The following is an 18,103-nucleotide window of genomic DNA, read 5'->3' as shown; positions in this document are numbered from 1 at the left end:
GGCGTTGTCTCTAGCATTTACAAAATATAAACAAAGGAATGGCTGGTCTCATAAAGACCTTCTGAGGTTGTCCCATCTAAAACCTGCCAATGAAGGTAACGGTATTTTATTAATCTTTAGTATAACTAAACATTATGTAGTGTTGTAAATCTGTTGTTTCTTCCATGTCTGTGTCCTGGAAGCTTAAATGTCATTTTAGCATGATGGTGTCCGCTGATGGTATCCTGCAGATTAGAGAAGACTACAAAAGGTCATAGCCCATTTCTCTTTGCTCTTCAAGAGTAAACTAGTTTTTTTATTACTTGTCTTATTGCTGTCAAGGATGTGTTTAATAGTGCTGACTATTATTTTTTTCTTTTTTCATATCACTTAGAAAATTTTATTAATACACTTATTTTTCAGTATTCAATGAGCTACGTTGTGTGCAATTTAGATTTGACAATGATCTTAGTTGTATGCCTCCCCTTAAACTAAAAAAAACCCTAGTTTTACAAATGAAAAGCACAGGCAACCTGAGATTACTCTGCTGCATGGAACTCAAGGTTAACATAATACGTATCAGCTGCAAATTGGACATGGACTTTTCATTGCATTTTCTGAGTAGGTTTTTCCTCGTATTCTTCATACTTAAGTGTTTTGTGTCAAAGAGGGTAGAGATGTTAAGAGCATACATTTTATTCATTTTATAATATTTATTTAAAAGAAACCTAAAGTATTGTGAATTATACATTTTAATGTATTACAGTCTCCACATTTAGAGAACTGAAACCTTAGTATGCTTCTAACTTGTTTATGTACAAGACCTAAAAGCTCTAGTACTTCACCATAATCTTGAATAGAAAATATTTTTCTTTTTCAATAGGAATTGCTATAGTCGCTAAATATATCACCAAGAGATGGAAGGAAGTTCAAGAGGCATATAAAGAGAAGGCACTTTCTGCTGAGACTGAAAAACTCTTAAAATATCTGGAAGCAGTGGAAAGAGTAAAACGCACAAAAGATGAATTAGAAGTTATTCATTTGATCGAAGAGTATAGTTTAGTTAGGGAGCATCTCCCAACAAACCATTTGAAATCTAAAGAGGTGGGTAAATTAGAATAGTATCATACAAGCTAGTGTTTTATAAAGCAATATTTTGTGCATCTTAAGTCTAAATTGCTAATGATTTTTTTTATACCAAAGAAAACATTTTAAGGCTGTTTTGAAATGATATAAGTAGTTAATATAAAATGAGACAAATGTGTCTAATAGTTTTAACATTTTAATATATATTTATATATTTTTACCTTTTTACTTTATGTCTTATGTACACACAAGATACGAATTCTTTTACTGAGTTTTGCCTCTCTTTTTTTTCTCCCTATTATGATATCATATGAGGTATGGAAAGCATTGCTACAGGAAATGCCCCTTACTGCAATGTTGAGGAATTTGGGAAAGATGACAGCAATTTCAGTACTAGAACCAGGAAGCCCAGAAGTGTCACTAGTATGTGAAAGACTGAAAAATGAGAAAATGTTAAAAAAGGTATGAACTGTTCTTATCACTTGAGGCTTGTATTTGTGTGTGGTTTGGTATCTTTTTTTTTCCTTCCTAAATTGTATTTCTTCAGACAACTGAATTTTCCTATTAAAAATGTACGTGTTTGTGGCCTTCAAAATAGTAGATTGAAATACTCGGCACCATCATCTCGAAGATTATCTTTGTTTGAAAATCTTAATGTACTCATCTTCATTTGACTTGGTTTTATTTGTTGATCTCAATTCAGGAAAGCACTCAAGCATGTGTGTACCTTCAAGAATATGCCCAAGACATAATGAATAACTTTTAAAAAATGGAACTTTGTTTACTTTCACTGTGAGGGAGGGGGGGGAGTGGCATTTAATATAGTAACATAAGGTACTGTTACATACAGTGGAAGCTAGGGACAGTCCTCAAGGAGGGCTTTACAACAGTGGTCCACAGTTCTAGGGAAATGATAGGGAAATGATTAGGAAAGCTAAGGAAGAAACTGAGTTTAAGTTGGCCAAGGGAGTTGAGGACAATAAGAAGTCCTTTTTTAGCTATGTAAGGAACAGAAGGAAAACAAATGGAAGCATGGGGCCCCTGCTTAACACCTCGGGACAGCTGGTAATGGACACTCAGGGAAAAACTGAACTCCTCCTGAATGCCCTTTTTGCTTCACTATTTCACTGGAACAAAGGGAAAGACAAGTGAGATAAGGTTCACAGGGGGCATGGTGGGGATACCAGCCTTCCCACTGTGGCGGCTGAGGTGCAGAACCAACTAGAAAAGCTAGACGTTTATACGTCAGCAGGACCAGATGGACTTCAGCCACGGGTGTTGATGGAGCTGGCTGAAGTCATTGCATTACTCCTGGCAAAACTCTTTCAGAAATTGTGGCACACAGGGGAAATCCCTGAGGATTGGAAGATGGCCAACATTGTGCCCATCTTCAAGAAGGGGAAGAGGGAGGACCCAGGCAACTACAGGACCCAGGCAATCAGCCTAACCTCCATCCTAGGGAAAATCCTGGAAAAACTCATTAAAGAATCTATGTGCAATACGCTCTTTGAGGGTAAGATTCTGAATGACAGCCAGCATGGCTTCATCGTGGGTAGGTCTTGTCTTCCCAGTCTCATCTCCTTCCACGAACAGGTCTCTCACCACCTGAACATGGGAGAGAAGGTTGATGTTATATACCTAGATTTCCAAAAGGCTTTTGATCTAGTATCCCATGATATCCTTGTGGAAAAAATTGGAAGATTGTGGGCTTAACTGCAGTTCAGTGGGTGGAAAACTGGCTGCATGGTAGGACCTAGACAGTTCTCATGAGCGGATCTGTGTCATCCTGGCAAGAAGTGGCCAGTGGTGTCCTGGGGGGGCCCTGCTTGGACTGGTGCTTTTCAACATCTTTATCAATGATTTGGATGTGGGAGTGAAAAGCTCGCTGGCCAAGTGTGCAGATGACACCAAGTTATGGGGGAGAATGGTTGGAAATAAAGGCAGACCTGGACAGGCTGGAGAGTTGGGCAGACTGGAACCAGATGAAGTTTAACATTCAGAAGCGTAAGGTGCTCCATCTGGGGGAAAGCAATCCACAACATACCTACAGGCTTGGTGGCAACAATTTGACTTGCACCACGGCCGAAAGGGATCTAGGGGTAGTGATCGACCATCGCATGAACATGAGCTGGCAGTGCAATGCTGTGGCCAGCAGGGCAAACAACACACTGGCATGCATTAATCATTGCATCTCATGCAAAACTAAGGAAGCAATACTCCCACTGTACTCCACTCTGGTGACACGTAGCTGGAGTACCGCATCCAGTTCTGGACGCCGCGCTTGAACAAGGATGTGGAAAAACTTGAGAGGGTCCAGAGAAGAGCTACCGGTGTGATCAGGGACTTGCAAGACAATCCGTATGAGGAGAGACTGAGGGACTTGGACCTCTACAGCCTATAGAAGAGAAGGCTGAGAGGGGACTTGGTTGTGGCTTACCGCTATATCGGGAATATGTCAAGAACTGGGTGAACAGCTGTTCACCAGGGCACCCCTGGGGAAGACCAGGAGCAATGGATATGAACTCCTGGAAGGCTGCTTCAGGCTCAGTTCCAAGAAAAACTCCTTCACAGTCAGGGTGTCCACATTGTGGAATAAACTCCCTCCCGTGGTAGTGCCGTCACCTACCCTGGAAATCTTGAAAAGCAGAATGGACAGTCACCTCGCTGGGGTCACTTGACCCCAGCTGTCTTTTCCTGCCTAGTGCAGGGGGGCTGGACCCAATGACCTACAAGGTCCTTTCCAGCCCCAAATGATCTATAAGCACTCTTATGCAGTGTTTCTAATCTATTTTGCATGTTCTTCTGAAACTCTTATAATACTGGATAACAAAGCACCACTTTTTTCAGGCTCTGGCTCAGTTAGTGTTGTTGTAAATATATAATAATAAAAAATACTTCAGGCTTATAAATTCACAGGTTTAATATTTCAGTTATTTACAGAAGGGTGTAAGACCAGCAGGAGTCTAGGAGTAGAACAAGAATATGAAATATATCTTCCTTTTTAAGGCCCCTGTACTAAGGAGAGGAACAGAGGTGAAGTTGGGTGGGTACTTGTCTCCCAGTGTAAATAAATGACTGAGGAGCTAAGATGGCAAGCAGAGAACCAAGGGAGGAAAAAAGAGATGCACAGAACCAAGAGAGAAGAGAAGGTGTAAATCCTCATTAACATAATGTATACAAGAATCTGGTCAGCTTCAAGGAACTGAATATATCCATTTCTTTAATAACTACATTAAATTTATTTTCCTTCTTTGTCATTGAAAAAGGGTTTCTTTTTCCATTTAGTTTTGAGATGAAACATATTTAAGGTCTATGGTAGGTTACTGTAAAAGAAATATTAGCTTAGCCACTGTCTTGGCCACCTGAACTGAGGGACAAGGACCTAGCCGGCCTCCTGGCTTACAGAGTTGGTTGGCCTCCCTGGGTGGCATGCCTGATGGACACTGGCTTGTGACTTTGTCGAAGGGCAGTGCTTAAGGATGCCCTTCAGGGGATGGAGGCAGGGACAGAAGGTGTCTAGGTTATTACGAAATGGGACAGCTGATAACCGACCCCCAGGAAAAGGCCAATCTGTTTAATGGGTACTTTGTCGGTCTTTTGTCAGTCCAATGGGACCACCCTGTCTAGCAAGGCGCGGAACGGCCAGGGTGAGAGCATATTTATACCCAGCATCAGTGTTGATCTAGTAAAGAATCATCTTGAGAGGCTGGACACCTTCAAGTCAGCTGGTCCTGGCAGATTTACACCCTATAGTACTCAAAGAGCTGGCAGGTGTCATAGCCCAACCATTGGCAAATTGTGGCGCTTAGGTGAAGTACTTGAAGACTGGAAGAAGGCCAATGTGGTACCCATCTTAAAGAAAGGGCAGAAAGTAGATCCCAAGAATTACAGGCCAATCAGCTTGACCTCAATCCACGGGAAGATTCTGGAGAAAATTATCTAGGAGACCCTACTGGATAAACTGGCTGAGGGCAACATCCTGAGGGATAGCCAGCATGGGTTTGTCACGGGTAGGTCTTGCCTGACCAATCTCATCTCCTTCTATGACCAGGTGACATATCACCTGGACAAGGGATTGACGTCATATATGTGGACTTTAAAAAAGCTTTTGATCTAGTGTCCCATGACCTCCTCATGGGAAAAATTGGCCAACTGTGGTCTCAGCTACACCACAGTCCGATGACTGGGAAATTGGCTCCAAGGTGAGACCCAGAGAGTAGTGGTTGATGGTAGTGAATCATTATGGCGCTCCGTAAACAGTGGTGTCCCCCAAGGCTCTGTCCTTGGACTGGTTCTCTTTAACATCTTTATCAGCGATATGGACATTGGTGTCAGAAGCGCACTGGCTAAGTTCGCCGATGACAATAAACTTTGGGGCATATTGTCCACACCTGAGGACAGGCTACTGATTCAGGCTGACTTGGATAAACTTAGTAAGTGGGCGGATACAAACCTGATGACATTCAGTACCGATAAATGTAAGGTACTTCACCTCACGGGGGAGGGGAAACCTGCAGTATGCTTATAGGCTGGCAGTTCTACACTTGTTAGCACCAGTGCTGAAAGAGACTTGGGGGTTATGATTGACCACAAGATGAACATGAGCCACCAATGCGATGTCGTAGCTGGTAAAGCAAACCAAACTCTGGCCTGCATCCATAGATGCATCTCAAATAAATCTCAGGATGTCATTCTCCCGCTGTACTCAGCCTTGGTGCGGCCGCAGCTGGAGTACTGCATCCAATTCTAGGCCGCGCAATTCAAGAAGAATGAGGAGAAGATTTAGAGAGTCCAGAGGAGAGCCAGGTGCATGATCAGAGGACAAGAACATAGGCCTTATGAAGAGAGGCTGAGAGCCATGGGACTCCTCAGATTTTAAAGGGGTTTGAACTGTAATTGGGATGGGCCAGAAGGTTTGTTCTCTTTTCTACAGGTAAAAATGGTATGTTATGATTTTGTATTCATTTATGGATGAGTGGCTATAGTATTTTTTTAAAACTTGAAGCTGTAATAAAATAATCAGAAAATTGCAACCGTAATCTACCCGATGTGTTGTCTGTTCAGCATAAAAAAAAAAATACAAACTTCCATGTATTTTTAAACCTAGGCTTTTTGATATGTTTTGCTTGTAGGCTCGAATACATCCGTTCCATGTTTTGGTTGCATTAGAGACCTATAAAAGAAAACGTGGAATCCAGGGCAAGCTTCGGTGGCGTCCTGATAAGGATGTTTTAGAGGCTCTTGATGCTGCATTTTACAAAACATTCAAGGTAATGGTCCATTGATGACTAACACGTTAAATTGTAAAGCTAGAATATTTTAAAACATTATAAGCTTTTGGGGTACACCTGCACTAAGGGTCTGGATTTATGACCTAACAATGTTAGTGTAAACAAGAAGCAAACAGGCCATGTAAGCCTCTATAATGAGAGATCTTTACCCAGTCTAGAAAATGAATAAGGGGTAAAGTATAATAATATGCTTTATGCTAATTTAGGTTTCATGTTTTTGTAGCTTACTGTGAAGTAACAGTTTTACCTAACGTAGAGGCTGTTACTGGTTACCCACCACCTAGTAGTGAGGTACAGTAATAGCAGCTGGCATCTGATTTAACTTGCATAAGATGCATGTTGTGCAAGGAGCAGTCTCAGGTTTGGTCAGGTTTGTTCAAACTCAGCAAACCTGACTAAAACTATTAGAAAATTTGCCCTTACTGCTTTATCAGTTCCTTTTTCTTCTCAAACTGCATGTGGGTTTGAAATAGAGGTGTACCCATACATTGGTCCCATATTGGATTGGCACAGATATAAAGAAAATTGACAGTATCAGCAACAGTCATTTTTTGGCTGACGTGGCTGATAATGTTGCTGATAAATGCCCAGTGAATGCACCCAGCTGTAGCACAGCACACAGGCGGCCAGGAGTGCAGCCCCACAGTGTAGAAAGCAACCAGCTCCAACTAGTAAGTCTTGTGAGGGAAGGGCTGTGGTGGGGGCAGATTGAGGCCCACAGTGAAGGAGGGGCTGGGGCAGGGGCAGGCATTGCACAGCCAAGGTGAGTTGCTGGATAGAGCCATGAGTGGCTTGCGGGGGCGTGGCTCCCACCACTGCGCACCCTATGGGGGTGTGTGCCCACGGATCTGCACGTGGGGCGAGAACGGGCTGCCACTGGGAGGGGGATTTGGGGGGGCTATGATGAATTTGGAGGTTGGCACAGCTGCTCCCCCATAGCCCTGCTTCTAGTGCCGCTGCTGTCCATCCCGAGCCCAGCCCACTGGGAAGAGCCTTGTGCTGCCCCAACCACACCCCACCATCACCCCATGCACAGATCTGGAAGCACGCGCCCCCTAAGCTGGAGCTGCACCCTCCTTGCACTCCCAGACAAGCCGCTTGTGGGTCCATCGCACACCAGGCCCCTACCCCGCTTCACTCTGGCTATGCAGCCCCAGCCTCACCCCCTCCCTCACCATGGGGGCCTCTGTCCCCTGCAATGCGTCTTCCCTCACCTCTTTACCTCATAACAGATTTGCCAGTCAGACACCTCTCCCCATGCTGCCTGGCTGCATGTCGGAATTCGATCATTATCGACCAATATGGCTTGCTAAAAATTGGCCATTGGTATTGACCCAAAAAATCTCTGTCGGTGCACCCCTAGTTTGAAAGTTTGGTGGGATATTTTTTTGAGTGATGGGCTATCTAGTATCTGTTTTAATAGCTGTGGGTTTGTTTTTACAACAGATTGATATTGCTCTAAAAAGAGAGGAGGAAATAATTTGACTTCCTGAATTGCTTTTAACTGTATTGATGGAGTAAATTACTTGAGAGGACTAAAAAATACATATACATAGCAAAATGTGGAGTTACGGTATTTCTTTTTCCATTTTAGGTGGTAGAACCAACAGGAAAGCGCTTCATACTTGCAGTTGATGTCAGTGGTTCCATGTCACAGAAAGTTCTTGGTAGTGTGTTAGATGCAAGTACAGTTGCTGCAGCAATGTGTATGGTAAGAATTGATTAGTTGGATTAATTGTCCTGAATTCTTTACCATTCACAATCCAGTGTGCTGAGGTAGTTCTCATTGCTCTTCTTACTTTGAAAGTTGCCACTAGATGTTTCTACCTCACTGGGGAAATCTGTGCTTGATGCACTGAAAGTGGCTCCCATACCAGCCCTCCTGCAGGTCCTTTTATGCCCATGAGGCTTTTAGTAAGTAACCAGATTCAATAAGAGTAAGCATTGTACTAAGCTGGTCCCTACCATAATCGGGCAGTCTTCAGGCTACTTTTGTTTGTTTAAAGTATTTATTCTAATTCTTCCTAATATCTATCCTAAACAATCCTGTGGGCCCAACAATCATGCCTAACCTAAACAATCATCAAAAATCCTGTGAGCCCAAATAATTCCCTACCCCTGACTTAATTGGAATTTTAATATAGGAAGCCTGTAAGCATCTGTCTTTGAAGTAAAATTATGTAACCTTTTGTTTTTAAGGTTTTAAAAAGTTTCCCTCTTTTGTTTTTACGGGATTAGTTAAAACCTGTGCTGACGGATTTTTTTTCTGTGCACGTTGGAGGCAGCAGTTTTGTGTAACTTTTCAAATTTACAAAAAAAACAAACAAAAAAACCCCCTTTAAATTAGCTTTGTGTTTAAGTTACAGAACTTTTCTGCATTTAAAAATATAGTAGTTTCCCTTAACAGAACAGAAAAAAAAAATCGAGTTTTACAAATGGAAGCTAAAAGCTAAGTGTGTGTGGGTGTGTGTGTAGAGAGAGAGTGAGTGATTAGACTTCCCAGTTATTTATTCAAGATCTTTACAGGATGTAGAAGAATGTGGGGAGCTTTGTAAAGGCAGCATTGAGTCCAGGTATTAACCTTGCTTTGTTAGGGGTTGGTTGATCCAGAGGGAGTACAGTGGTGCAGCTGCATCTCCCTTTTTGGAATGAAGTACAACATGGGAGCATCTGAAAACGTTTAAGTCATAGAATCATAGAAAGTTAGGGTTGGAAGGGACTTCCGGAGGTCATCTAGTCCAACCCCCTGCTCAAAGCAAGACCATCCTCAACTAGATCATCCCAGCCAAAACTTTGTCTGGTTTCAAAACCTCCAAGAATGGAGCTTCCACCACCTCTCTGGATAACCTGTTCCAGTGTTTAACTACCCTCCTAGCGAGAAAATTCTTCCTGATATCAAACATAAACTTCCCTTGCTACAACTTGAAACCATTGCTCTTTGTTCTGTCATCTGCCACCACTGGGAACAGTCTAGCTCCATCCTCTTTCAAACACTCCTTCAGGTAGTTGAAGGCTGCTATTAAGTCCTCTCAGTCTCCTCTTCTCTAGACTAAATAAGCCCAGTTCCCTTATCAAAAGCCTTGCTAAAATCAAGGTACACCACATCCACCAGTCTTCCTGCATCCACGGAGCCAGTCCCCTCATCATAGAAAGCAAGCAGGTTGGTCAGGCATGACTTGCCCCTGGTGAATCCATTCTTACTGTTCCTAATCACCTTGTTCTTCTTCAAGTGCTTAGAAATGGATTCCTTGAGGATCTGCTCCATGATTTTTCCAGGGAGTGAGGTCAGGCTGACTGGCCTGTATTTCCCTGGATCTTCCCTTTCTTAAATATGGGCACTCTGTTTGCCCTTTTCCAATTATCTGGGACCCCTCCTGGTCACCATGAGTTTTCAAAGATGATGGCCAATGGCTCTGCACTCACATCAGCCAACTCCCTCAGCACCCACGGGTGCATCCTATCCAGCCCCATGGGCTTATACACATCCAGCTTTTCTAAGTAGTCCCTAACCTGTTCTTTCACCACTGAGGACTGCTTGCCTGCTCCCAATACCGTGCTGCCTCATGCGTTAGTTAGTCTGGAAGCTGACGTTGCCTGTGAAGACTGAAGAGAAGAAGGCAGTGAACACTTCAGCCTTTTCTGCATCCTCTGTCGCAACGTTGCCTCCTCCACTCAGAAAGGACCCACACTTTCCTTCATCCTCCTCTTGCTACTGACATACTTGTAGAAACTCTTCTTTTTACCCTTCATATCCCTTGCTAGCTGCAACTCCAGTTGCGCCTTGGCCTTCCTGACTTCATCCCAGCATGCCCGAGCAGTGCACTTATATCTTTCCCAGTTATTTGTCCAAGTTTCCACTTCTTATAAGCTTCCTTTTTGAGATATACTTTACTGAAAAGTTCCCTGCTCAGCCAAGCTGGTCTTCTGCCATGTTTGCTAGTCTTCCTACACATCAAGATGGGTTGTTCCTGCACTTTCAGTAAGGCTTCTTTGAAGTACAACCAGCTCTCTTGGACTCGTATGCCCCTCAGGGGAATCGTGCCCACGAGTTCTCAGGGGATCGTGCCCATGAATTCCCTGAGTGAATTGAAGTCTTCTTTTTTTGTAGTCCAGGGTCCTTACTCTGCTGCTCTCTATCCTTCCTTTCCTCAGATCCTTTAAAGCAGGTGAACCCTTTCTTCACCCCTAACCCTTGATGCTGAGAAGCACCTCCCCTCCCCTCCACTTCGCTTTCTACCTGCTGCTGCTTTTGCCACTGTCCCTGGGACAGGAATACTCCAAAGGTGCTTCTGCCTGCCTCAGCCAGGCTATGAGGGGCGGTACTCAACTGCAGATGGGGCAGTAGCGACAACACAGTGGCAGAACAGTTTTCCCCCTCCCTGCCTTGTCCCTTGGGAGCAGGCATATGTGGGTTGGGGAGGGGCAGAACCTTCCCACCCCACCCCCCCAATCCATCTTAGTTGCTGCAGTCTGGCCCGTAGCCCCAGCTGAGCCCAGCCCTTCTGCAGCTTGGCTGGGGCAGGCTGGGGCAGGCATAAGGGTTTCTGGAGCTTCCCTTGGGACATCAGGGAAAGCAGCAGGTAAGTGAAGGAGGGGCAGAAGAGATGGGGAGGAGACACGCCTCTGAGCATGAAGGGTAACGGGAGTAGGATTTAAAAAGTTCCTGGAGGCTCATGTAGTGCTGGCAGGGAGAGGGTTGGCATTACAGGAGATGCAGACACCCCTGCAGTGTGGGTTACTGCTTCTGTGCCCTCTTTTGGGATATCTTGGATCCATCTGCTACTTTGGGCTTGGGTTTGCAGCATATCCATATGGTGGATGTAATTTGGTATTTGGGTGTTTTGTATGTTCATTAGACACTAATTTGAATGGCTAAACATGTACATGTACTGCAAATTGTTATTATTGCAATGTTTGAATTTTTTTTTTTTTTTTTTTTTTTTTCCTTGTTTTTTTAGGTTGTTGCACGTACTGAGAGAGATTCCCATATTGTTGCCTTTTCACATGAAATTGTCCCCTGTCCAGTGACAGTAGACATGGCATTACCTCAAGTATTAGAGGAAATGTCTACAGTATGTAAAAACTTTTACTTCTCTTACACTGTGGTGGGAGTGGTGATGATGATAAATTGTTTCTTCATTTTTGACAATCATGAAAATCACTTAGAGGTGCACTGATACATCAGTCCGTATTGTATCGGCAGCAACAAAAGGAAATTTGACATTATCAGCAGTCGGCTTTTTTTTGGCTGATGTGACTGATAATGTCACGGATAAATGCCGCACGTATGCACACAGCCGCAGCATGCACGTGGTCAGGAGTGCAGCCTGCCAGCCTGGAGAGCAGTAGCTGGCTGGTAAGTCTGTTGCGGGGAAAGGGTGTGGGGGGCAGATCGAGGCACCCCCACAGTGAGGGAGGGAGTGAGGCTAGGGCAGGCGCTGCTCAGCTGGGGTGGGACGGGGCACAGGACTGAGTCAACAGCTTGTCCGGGAGGTGGCTCCTTCTGCTCCCCACATCCCCAGGGGAGGCAATGGGGGCATGTTGTTGTCCGCAGAGGGCATACAGTGTGAATTAAAACCAGTTAGGGATCTTCTCAGGGGATAAGGCACAACAATACATTTGTTAAAACATAAAACATACAGCATGAAAAGAATAAAAAAAACCCAGTAAGGTTAGCTGCTTCACTCATTCCCATACATATTCATTCATTCATACAAAAAACTAAACGCACACACGGATAGTTAGACAGTCCTGCAAAGGTTAAGGTTACCAAGTTCTAAAGATGCTTGGGTTAGTCTGGTGGCCAGCCGGACTGATGACAAGGAATGGAGTCAGGTCTTGTTGGATGTGTCCAGCACTTTTTCGTGCAGGTGGGCAGACCCAAAGTCTTTTCTTTGTGTTCATTCTTCATAGCGATAGCTGTCCATAAATGCCTATGGATTCCGCTGAGTCAGACGCGAAGGTCATCTTCCTTGTTATGTTGACAGGCTAGGATTGGTAGGATGTGATCTTCCAGATTTCCAGTTTGCAATCTTCAGCAGGGTCATTGCTTGTAGTCTTCAGCCATCGGGGTGAAGGCATGATTTAGTATTTGGTAATCCTTAACTGCTGACTCTACATCACTGCAACCTTTAACTGTTAAACCAGAGAAAGCTATTTTCACCTGCTGCGAGAGGACTGTCTTCCTTCACATTGTCACATACATACATCATTCCTTCTTTCATTACCCGTTGTTAAACATGCCAGACATACCACAGACCTTACATAAGCATTTTTCTATACCAAATTTAAGTTTTAAAATCATGAGACCAATAAGTCAAATATATTTATGCTAAGCAATAGGAAATTTTAAATAGATGGTTAATTCCAGAACAATAATGACTGATTAAAATATTATGGGAAGTATATCGTAACAAGATTAACTTTATCTTAATGGCTAAATAATTAATTATAAAAGATAGCAATATAAGTAATTAAAGCAATTATAGCTACTGCAATACAACAATGTGCCCTCCAGATCTGGGGCGAGGACGGGCTGCCTGCTGTGCACTTGGGACTGGGGCTGCTCTAGTCTCTTCCCACTGATTGCTCTTGGGGCGGGGTGTGCAGTAGTGGTGCTGGGAGGTTGGGGTACGGTGAATTTTGGGGTGGCTCTTGCCCCACCCTTTCGCTCCCCTCTCAGCACTGCAGCCACTGCCCACCGCACTCGGCCCAAGCACAGCCACCATGAAGAGGCTGGAGTAGCACAGGCCCTAAGCCCACAACAGGCAGCCTGCCCTTGCCCCGCACACAGATCTGAGGGGGGCATGTGCCCCCCATGCTTCCCCTTGGGATGCGCGCAGTGGCGGAAGCCACACCGCAGGTCAAGCTGCCGTCTTCATCCCGTGCAGTGCCCTGCCCCACCCTGGTTGTGCCGCACCTGCACCTGCCTCAGCCCCACACCCCTCCTCTAACAGACTTACCTGCCAGACGGTGCTTTCTATGCTGCTGGACTGCAGATCGGTAGTCGGATCGGAATCAGCCATAGTTATTTTCATAATTAATTGTAATATTGACTTCAATCTATGTTTTGTTTTTTATAGATAGGAACCTACCAGATTCACAGCAGAAGTGGAGTATATGGTAGCTCCTTTAATCTTTTACGTTTCCCCCATGTGCCCCTTTTTGTCCTCCCTCCCCTCCACCTTTGATTGACAGAGGGGCCTCACTGCTCCCTCTTGATCGGCAGGGAAGCGAAAACCATGGTTTTAAACATGGTGTGGTTTTTCCCTCCCTGCTAGTCAGCAACAGGAGTCAGGGCGCTCGGGAAATCAGCAGCAGGAGTCATAAATGGCACCATAGTTAAAACCACAGTTTTTGCTTCCCCACCAATCAGGAGCTAGATGCAAGCGTGCCCCCTTCGCCAGTCAGCGGTGGAGGGGTGCACAGGGAAGCCTGCAAGATTAAAAGAGCTGCCAAGCACCCTACTTCTGCTACAAATTTGGTAGGTCTCTATTTATAGAATATTATTTCCCCCGGTGACCCTTCTTTGGTATATCTCACTTAGTTTATTTTTGTAACATGTCCAGTAAATTAGATCATTTTTTCCATGTCACTTTGCTCTAAATAAACTTGAGATAAGTAGCTTTAAAAAAATGGATGGAAGCAAGGTAAACTGGATGGAGAAGATGCAGGATACTTTTGCATATAATATTACTCAGAACATAATATTTATTTCTTCAAAAAAATATATAAGCAATTATCTTAATATAGTCAGTTCTTTGTAATTGCAGCACTGTCCTAAGTCTTATTTTTTCAGTGCTGCTAAATTGTACTTTATAACATACATGCTATACATTATATTAGGCTATGGGAAGTTAGCACTTCCTAAGTTCCACCTAACTCGCTGCAGTGGTGTTCTTGGCTTTCTAATAAGTAGTCAAATTCTAAACCTCAGTCTTGCAGTGTAATTTGCACAAATAGACCAGAGCTTTGTTAACATCAATGACATGCATTTTGCATTGCAGGGTAGAACCTATTTATGTTGTTCTTAATCTTTGGGAAGAGAGTTTCACGGACTGTTATAGTCATGAGAGGTTGTGTTGGTGTTTTTTAATTGTTCTTGCTATATTAACTTATTGCTTATTATTTTACTATACTTTGTTTCTCTGCTCACTTCCAATTTTGTTTCTTTGTCACTAAAGGAAAAAAAAAACCTTTTAAGCTCAGTTTATCAAGTGTTACATATTGTTTAACATATTTATTTCTATAACTGTGCAGTTAATGTCAGTAGAAAATTGGTCCAATGAATGGTACCTTTTGTAAGCAGAGACTGGGAGGTTTCTTAAGTTTTGTTTTTCTGTTTTTAGATTACTTTGACATTTCCAGAATTTTACAGTGAAGTTCATAATATTTGTATGCATTTTTAGATTGAGATGGGTGCCACTGATTGTGCTCTCCCAATGATATGGGCTGAAAAGACTAACACAGCTGCTGATGTCTTCATTGTTTTTACTGATAATGAGACATACTTTGGAGAGATTCACCCTGCAGTTGCTTTGAGGAAATACAGAGAGGTAAATATTCTTTTGTAAAATGATACAGCGCCAGTAGTTAGTGAAATAGTGTTCAGAGGGTTCTTTTAAAGAGAGGAATAGGTGTGGTTTTATGAAATAAAATGTATTAGGCTTTATTTTTCTGAAAAAGTATTAGAATATATATTGAGGCAGAAATTAACAGCACTACTTACAAATAAACATATTTTAAAAAAAGCAATAAGGACTAGAATTACTTGCACGTGATTTTCCATCATCAATATTGATGGCCTGATACTAATGTCCTGCATTTAAGTTTTTGTAACGATAGTTAATGTATCTGGTATTCAGTGAATTTATAAACTCCTGCTGCTACATGCTGAGAGTTCCTTTTTGCAGTGGGGGTTCTCTTCAAGCAAAACAAGTGAAATTCCAGTTTTCCTCCCTGCTCTGCAGTGGAACTGAATGCGTTAGCAAAGCACAGAGCAATATACACATAAGCCACCCGAGTGAAATTATGGGAACCTTCAAAGAAAGTAGTGCCACAGGAATGCAAATCTATTGAAGTCGGAGTTTATTTTCTTTCCAGAAGGGAGGCTACTGAAGTTATGAGCTCTGCATGCTACTAGTGCTCAGCAATTCTGCTGATCTCATGAGCTCTGACAGTTTTCTCCTCCTGATCCTACCTGAAGTGACATTTCACTTGAACTTAATTGAAATTGAAGAGTAACTTTTGTAAATATATTCCCATGCAACAAAACTTTATTCAAGTTCTGAACATAATCTTTTGATATCCCAAGTGATATACCTGTATACTTTTCTCATTTAACACCTTGTACTTTTATGCAACTGTTACAGATAAGGGTGTAAAAATGTTTTACAAACACAAATAAATTAAGAGTTACTCCTCTCCATATCCTTGTTAAGTAACCTTCACTCTCTCTTATGCAGGAGTGTGAAACTGAGATGGGTATCTTGAACAACCTGCCCAAACTAAGTTAGGAAGCTGGTGGGAAAGGACAAATTCGTGGCTGAGAATTCTTTTTTTAGACATAAATTTGTTCTTACCCACTTGATAGATGATATGATGGTCATGACTGATAATGATAGACCCTTAAACATTTACATTTCATTTAGGCTATATTTTATATTAGCTGGCCTGCTTAGAAGTACATTTATAAGATTTATACCTATCTATATGTCTTCTGTGGTACTTAAAGGCAACATATTGCAGTTACCTCAGTTTTATTGATATCAGACTGAGGTCTGGTTTAAAAAAATACCAAGGGCCAGATTTTGAAGTCTTTGCTTGGGGAATCTCTGGCTTTCAGCAGTGTGCTTTCTCAGGTCGAGTTTTGCTGGTGTAAGGACAACATAATTTATTTCCAGATAATTATTAATTTGCTGTATAGGTATACATTCTCAAAGTGTTTTATTTGCTTTCCTTTCTGCCTGTAGAAGATGAGCATTCCAGCAAAACTGATCGTTTGTGGAATGACATCAAATGGTTTTACCATCGCAGATCCAGATGATAGAGGCATGTTGGACATGTGTGGTTTTGATGCAGGAGCTCTTGAAGTTATTCGAAACTTCACCTTAGATTTGATATAATTCCTGGATACCTATTATTACCAGTGGGTCCATTGCTGGCAATAGACTTCACCCTGGGAACTACCAGCCAAGTGTACTGTACTAGAAGATGGTACATGATTCACGTATAAGAATGATGTTGCCTTCTGAAACAGAAATCAAAAAAAGCATACAAGAATTTTCTTTTTTTCTCTTGCATACAGGTTAAAAATAACTACGTAAAGCCTGCTAAGACTAGCTACTGGGGTACATGGTATATGATTTAATTACTTTATAGTTTACCAGTACTAAGATATTTTTCTGTCCTTGTAGACTATTTTTGTTTGTAAGAATAAATTGGTGAGACACTGGTATTGGTGGGTTCAAGGAGGAAGGAAAAGTAGTTTGTTTTGATGACTCTTGTAAAGGCGTGTGTCTTAATGAGAGTTTTTTCATGTTTGTATTTGAAAAGATTAAGATGCAACATCTCTATTCAATTCTGCAAAAGAAATATTTTCAGAGCACATTTGACCATGTCACTGTGATTGAGTACAAAAATACTTGTCAAATTTTATGTGGACAAAGTAAAAGTGACAATTTTGATTTATCTTTTCTAAATAGATTGTGATTTTGATATTCTAGAATGAAATCTGTAACTTTCTGGTAAATTGAAAGGCAGTGCTATGGACTGCAAAGTTAGTTGACACTCTTGTAAAACTGGTATGCTTTGCAGGAAATAGTACAAACCCTTTGTAGTAGAGAAAAGGTCCCTGAAGTTGTTTAGGTTGCTCATCCGATGTGAATGTGCTGAAGTTTCGGCAGTTTTTCAGTGACGAAGATGGACAGAGACCCTGGAATTGGCATTACCCTAAAGTGTGATCATGACAATCGAAAAGAACTTCACTGCATGTTTTTCTTCCTCATCCCCTCCCCCCCCATGTGTTGATGCTACAGAAATAATCATCTTGACTAGTGCTTTGCATTATTTAAAAGTGACCTTTTTTTCTCTGATATTTACTGATTAGATCGACTCAGTCTAACTTTTTAATACGGTTTCAGTTCTTATAGTGACCTATTCTGAGACTTCTGCATTATATAGCTGCCTTGTTCACAATTCCAGTCTTACTTGTTTAGAAATTTGATTGCCAATTGGATTTTTAAACTTCCTTGTGATAAGAAACATGTAAGGGAGAAAATAACTAAGAATGTCCCAAGTCTGTCTTAGAGGAGGAATTAATAATGTGTGCATTAATGTAATAAAATGGTCTTTTTGATGTCACATGCTAAGATACATAGGGGTTTTAGTCATACTTTTACATTTTCCCCCAAATTGTGTGATCATGTTTTCTACTAAGGGTGATTGTTTTAAAAGGTGAATTTGTATTTAATCTGAAAATGATTGCAGGTTATAAAAATAATTTAATTATAATAAATACTACATCAAACTTTGTTGCTGTGCTACAAAACATGCTCTTAAATGTAAAACACGTTGCAATTTAAATAGTAAATTAAATTCATGTTGCTTAACTCATTTTCATATGTTTAAAGTATAAAGAAATCTGGGTGAAAAATAGTGTTTTGCAGGGTGAACTATCTTCCATCTTAAGACATTATTTAACATTTATACCTACGTGCTCCATGCGTAGTGCCTCAGTTTGTGAGATT

General features: G+C 42.0%; 1 protein-coding gene across 1 annotated transcript; it reads left to right on the top strand.

The window, feature by feature from the left end:
• Position 1: 1 nt before the first annotated feature.
• Positions 2–17,521, top strand: LOC102385652 (60 kDa SS-A/Ro ribonucleoprotein-like; the record flags this gene model as incomplete). Its single annotated transcript, XM_006039114.3, has 8 exons — positions 2–95; positions 863–1,083; positions 1,381–1,527; positions 6,198–6,335; positions 7,951–8,067; positions 11,315–11,428; positions 14,765–14,911; positions 16,328–17,521. Coding segments are annotated over 8 exons (1,131 nt in total), but the record flags the coding sequence as incomplete, so codon positions are not given.
• Between the last annotated feature and the right edge of the window lie 582 nt (positions 17,522–18,103).

Source organism: Alligator sinensis, unplaced genomic scaffold (assembly GCF_000455745.1).
Source record: "Alligator sinensis unplaced genomic scaffold, ASM45574v1 scaffold1257_1, whole genome shotgun sequence".
Taxonomy (NCBI): domain Eukaryota; kingdom Metazoa; phylum Chordata; order Crocodylia; family Alligatoridae; genus Alligator; species Alligator sinensis.
Note: the sequence above shows the minus strand (reverse complement) of the source record. Positions and strands in the feature narration are given on the sequence as shown.